This window comes from Mytilus edulis, chromosome 13 (genome assembly GCF_963676685.1).
Source record: "Mytilus edulis chromosome 13, xbMytEdul2.2, whole genome shotgun sequence".
NCBI classification, from domain to species: domain Eukaryota; kingdom Metazoa; phylum Mollusca; class Bivalvia; order Mytilida; family Mytilidae; genus Mytilus; species Mytilus edulis.
This window is the reverse complement of record NC_092356.1, coordinates 12,582,817-12,588,816: the sequence shown is the minus strand read 5'-3', so window position 1 is coordinate 12,588,816 and position 6,000 is coordinate 12,582,817. Positions and strand designations below refer to the sequence as shown.

The following is a 6,000-nucleotide window of genomic DNA, read 5'->3' as shown; positions in this document are numbered from 1 at the left end:
TTTGTATAATCACTCGATAAAACACGAGCATACTTCAAAAGCCCGGACTGCTCTCGAAAAGATCCGACCATATAGAAATGAATTTAGAATCAAAATGTCGTTTTCAATGCAATAACAAGAAATTTTGTAAAGTGTCTATTTATCCAAGGAAATATTGATTCCATGTATGAATTTTCATCGACATTTGCATTGGTATGTGTATAAAAATGCCTGTATTCTACATTTTTTTTAATAAAAGCATTGCAAAGCTATATTCAACTTTTTTAACGAAAAAAAGTGTCGGATTGATAATATTTTTATTATCTCAAATAATAACACACCTTGTATATCCTTGTATATTAAACTCAAGCTTCTATATCACGTCTTGTCAGAAAGGAAGTTTGTTTGTTTACACATGTTACATTTATGATCATATTCACTCGAAAAAAAACCGACACCTGATCAAATCACTCGAAAACCCAAGATCCTTGTCGGACACTACCTATCGTGATTCATTATTCCCTTTTCGGGCCTCCGTGTAACGGTCATCGCTCGTCGAGGATGGTAAACAACAGTCCCATATTACTGTAACAGCAATATTTTCCTCTTTGTTTTATTTCAGTGAAATTTATAATTTGTTTAAAAGCAAGCGACTATTTTTCTTTAAATTGTTAGCTAACATGGTAAAAAGTTAACCAATTTTAATCCTAGCATTGTCCATTTCTTGTTATCATATATATTATGTTTTTGATTATGTTATTTGTTTGTAGTAATTACGCTACAAATTTCATTAATACATGCAGTTATGATTAAGTAAGACTACATAAATCGTTTTAAATCGTTTAAATGCGAATGGTCAGTTGGACACCGGCGGTCAAGCTGTACGAACACCGTGCATTTACAGTGACATTCATTTTATTTATTATAAAACATTTATTACAATTACCATTTGTTTTATCTTCTTGAAATATTTATAGTTGAACTTTTATTATGATTATTGCATTATTGAGGAAGTTATATATAAAAAAAAATGTAAAGCTGAACTCAGTTTTGTTGACTTTCGGCATTGAGTTACCCCCCCCCCCCCTTTTTTTTTACCCCTTATTCTTAATATAAGAGGAACGACGAAAACCCCTGTTATATTACTCAGAACTCAATTCCGATAGCTCTTAACAATTGTTTAATTGTATGAAAACTCCAATGTTCACCGTAGACGTAGACAGTTTTTTTTATTCTGTTTTGGTTTTAACATTCATGGTCAACCCGTTGTGTATTTTGCCTCATTAATTGTTAGTGTAATTGATGATGCATTTTCCAGAAACAAATTTTTCTAGACTAAAATAAGTATCGTACGTTTTTTTCTAGATATTACATGTACATATACATATTAATTCAAAATGTCATGATTTTAGTATGTTCTTTTTATTTTTCTAAAGGTATTTTCGCACACGAAGAAACATGCATAGTAACATGCTTAGGACATCTGCACGCAAAGTTTCTTTCTGTGCTATTTTATGCTGTCTGTTTATTTCATTCGTACGTGTAGACCATTTGTATCCGATTATAAGAATAAGTGGAAATATTCAAAACATCATTTACGAGAGTGTAACTGAGACAGCATTTGTTAAATATTCTACCGTTTCGACAGTTTCGAAAAATACACTTTTAAGTTTCAATAGACCAGACGGCCACAATAAAAAACTAAATATTTCAAAACTATCCCGAAAAGTTGTTCCACAACTAACAAAAGTAGAACTGCGACAGATCAAACGATATACTCATTATTCTTCGCCTATTGTTGTAAGTAAATACAAACTGATATTCTTCTGGAACGAAAAGGTTGGCTGTACGTACTGGAAAAGCCTACTTCAGTTTATACAGGGAATAAAAAATAAAGAGGTTCATGATCCCAGACGTAATGGACTCACTTATCTGATACAGTTTAAAGATAATGATGTAACAGATATGATGTTTAATGAGGCTTGGATAAAAGCAGTATTTGTGAGAGAACCGAGGGAGCGAGTATTGTCTGCTTTCTTAGATAAAGGATTAAACAACTCCCTTATGATGGACTTGTGTGGAAGGCCCTCCGTAAAATCATTCCCAGAATTCCTCGCGGTAATAAAACTTTGTAAAGACGTTCACTGGAGTTCACAGGTAAAGTTACCAAGACATTTATACAAAAATACTATGATAGGTAAAATGCCAGATATAGATAAATTTACTGAAAATCTTTTAACAAAAATCGGAGCTTGGAATGATACTGTAAAAGACTGGCTACATTCGAAAGAACAGTTTGGGAGAGCAAGACCTCATGCTACAAGTGCCCGCCAGAAACTGTTGCAATATTACAATGATACCAAGTCTCAAGACATTATTTTTGAAATGTATACTGATGATTATAAAGTGTTTAATTTTGATAAGAAATACTTCAATTAAACAAATTCTGCGCTTCTGATAATAAATTTTCATATTTTTGACTTATCATTTTTTATCATGAAATAAGCAGACACAACACAATACCGTAGTAAACTCTGCCATACGTTACGGTAGTTCAGGAACTGGTATCCTAAAACAATATTAGTGCTTGAGACGCCTTAAAAATTATCTTATCTGCTAAGACTGTCTCTTGAAGTAATCTTAGAATGATTGACAACCCTTTAAATTCATTTTGCACTCGCAACCCTAAGCGTAGTCTCTTTAACCTTATCGGAATGTTCTTTTTGTTTTAATCTTTTATATCGACTGAGTATAACGTCGATAAGCAACTTAAGATCGTCTCTAATTACTCTCTGCAAATTTTTAATGTTTCAGCTTTCTTTTTTATTACTGAAAACTTAACAGATACAAATGTATGTCCCAAGAGTGCGTGATCAGCGGCATCCCTTTCTCTCTCTTAGCTGATAAATGGCGCTTGCAATGTTCTTGCATGTATGTTGAAGAAAGCAAAATAGGTTATCTATAAGGATATTCAGAGATTGAACAAATTCATTGATTTTTTAAAACGGCCGTAGTATTGTCCGTTATTAGGGAGCTGCCATTAATTTGATATTTATGAGGGGTAGGATGAAAAAATTTGTCCTGCATTTTTTCTTATTTGTAATCCCTGTCCTGCTTTTTTTATTTGTCATTCTATACGGTCCTGCTTTTTAAAGTTTATCCAGACGTTTTTTGCATAAATTGTCATCCTGCCTTTTGTATCCTAGCCCCCTAAGAATTAAATGGTAGCTCCGTTTCAGGGATTAAACATGTTTGTGAGCGCTGAACCTTCCCATAAAGACCTGGGACAGTGGACTCATAACACAACATAAGAGCTACCTATAAAGTTCAGTTGGAAAGTAATTAATTCATTAGATTTGTACAAAACGGAGAACAAAAGCACAAAACCGAACGTGGCAAAAGGATTGATAATGTCAGATTTAAGGACCACCATTACAAGGTAATTGGACATATACCGTCAGATTCATGGACCGTCTTAACAAGATAATGGAACTTAAAGGTGTCAGACCACCAATTAACTATCCCAATGTGTTCGTAATTTTCACAGCTTTCTACATATTTTACCTTAGTTAAACTTCATAGAAACCAGGTATATCCTGACATGTACATGTATTAGCTTTCTGCATTCCAATTTTCAACGTACATTTAAAGCCTTCTAAGAAAAAAAATGACCTTCAAAAAGAGGTACTCGAAAAATAACCCCTGGTTTTATGGAAATCTTAAATTAGTATACTGTGGTGGGCATTAATCTTCAATTTTTAATGCAGACCCATAGACAAGTAACTTTTGGTTCAAAATGGTCTAAATATATTTCTCTTTCACCAAAAGTTTCATTTCTTCAAATTTGATGGTAAATTAAATTAAACAAGGACATCAAAAGCAATACTTTGTGTCAGAGTAAGGCTACTTTTACATACGTTCTAAATTGGAGGGATTAATTGGTGGTCTGACACCTATGATATACCGTCAGATTTATGGACCGTGATTAGGCCAAATAAAATAGTTTGTGTGTTCTAGTTAAGAAAAAAAGTTAGGGTAGGAAGGTAGGGATTTTTATTTTTATTTTATGTTGTTTTTTTAACATTGTGTCTTAGGGAGCAACATTCTGACTTTAACCGTGCTTAATGAGACTCAAACCAAAAATATTTATGGTAGACTATTATTAAGACTTAAAAGTAGGTTAGGTAGGGAAACTAGAACCACACATATATTTTTATTTGGCCTTATAAGGTTACGGGACTGTCTGATTAAAGGACGCTAATACAGGTTAGGTAGGAAAACTGGAACCACACATATATTTTTATTTGGCCGTATAAGGTTATGGGATTGTCTGATTAAAGGACGCCAATACAGAGTTATGGGACTTGTACCAGTCATTAAAACGTTCCACTGTCGATATAAATCAAGATTTAATATTGCTCTTCGAACAGGGCCAATACGGAAAAAAACAGGGCCAATACAGAAAAAAGCGGGAAAAAAGCTGTATTAGCCCTAGGGCTAATACAGGACGTTCACTTCCGGTTTTCAATTTTCTTACGCCATTACTTAACTCTGGAAGTATCGTTATGCATAAAAACATTGGTATAATATTTTTTAAATTAAAGTCATAAAATAAACAGGTTAAATGATGTGCAATGTTTTGTAATGTCTTAAAGTTTTGAAACGGAAAAAACAGGGCCAATACAGAAAAAAGCGGGAAAAAAGCTGTATTGGCCCATGGGCTAATACAGGACGTTCACTTCCGGTTTTTAATTCTCTTATAATCATTTAATAAAAGTGTTATGAACTGGCTGTTTCTATATTGGCACTGGTATAGATTCTCGGTCAGCTGTACGGGTCTCGAGGCCAATACAGCAAACCTTGAATCTATACCAGTGCCAATACAGAAACAGCCAGTTAATAACACTATATTACAAGTTTAAAGTTATTTGGCCCTCAAACTTAAAGACTGTCTTTATTAGGTTATGTGGCCGTCGAGTTTAAGAACCGTCATTACGAGGTTGTGAGACTTATACTGTCAGATATAGAAACTTCATTTATTTACAAGGTCATGGGGCCGTCAAATTTAAGAACCGTCATTACAAGGCTATGGGACATATACCGTCAGATTTATGAACCGTCATTATAAGGTTATGTTTATTATGCCGTCTGATTTAAAGACCGTGATTATAAAGTTATGGGACTTGTGTTGTCAGCTTTTAAGACCGTGTTTATAAAGTTATGGGACTTGTGTTGTCAGCTTTAAAGACCGTGATTATAAAGTTATGGGACTTGTTGTTGTCAGCTTTAAAGACAGTGATTATAAGGTTATGGAACTAATACTGTCTGATTTAAAGACCATGATTATAAAGTTATGGGACTTATACAGTCAGATTTAAGGACCGTCATTACAAGGTTAAGGAAACTTGCATTATTTAGCAATTTTCAATATTAAGTGTCTGCTTAATCTGATAAAAACTACATATTACAATAGAAAACAATACCGGTATTTTCTGTCTATGCATCCTTGTTACCGACCCTTTTCATGCCCTGTCCACTAGATCATGGTCCAACGACTTTGAATCAGTAGGCAATGTTGCTGTCCATCAGATTGTCTTTTTCAGAATTTTATGCAGACAGGCAAGACAAATATCTGTGTCAACAGTTTATCACTAATAAAAATCAGTTATTCTTTTATAGCACGTTGTTGATTGTTTCTTTATTAGCTCACAATCTTTTTTTAACTTGTCACATAGACAATAGAAACTGTTGTATGATATATGGAAGATTTCAATTATAATTAAAACAAATAAGTAGAGGTGAAATGATTGCCAATGAGGATAATTTCCACCAGAGACCAAATGACATTAAAGTCTCAGCATTTAAAGGTCATAGTAGGACCTTCAAAATTTCGCACGCATTTAGAGGTAGAGGGAACGGAAACCCTAATTACATGTACATGTACTAAATACTGCACACAATGGAGAATGAGGGAGTGGAATACCCTGTTACTAAAAATCGCACGCCTTACCAGAAGAGAAA

At 33.7% G+C, this 6,000-nt stretch overlaps 1 protein-coding gene across 1 annotated transcript; it reads left to right on the top strand.

Annotated features, from left to right (window-relative positions):
- The first annotated feature begins 1,449 nt into the window (after positions 1-1,449).
- Positions 1,450-2,418, top strand: LOC139500111 (carbohydrate sulfotransferase 9-like). The gene has a single exon (XM_071288850.1). The coding sequence runs from the start codon at positions 1,450-1,452 to the stop codon at positions 2,416-2,418; it is 969 nt and encodes a 322-aa protein (XP_071144951.1).
- The last annotated feature ends 3,582 nt before the right edge of the window (positions 2,419-6,000 follow it).

Bases quoted from the DNA above. Each gene is read 5' to 3' on its own strand.
- LOC139500111 (XM_071288850.1), top strand. From the start codon at position 1,450: ATGCTTAGGACATCTGCACGCAAAGTTTCTTTCTGTGCTATTTTATGC.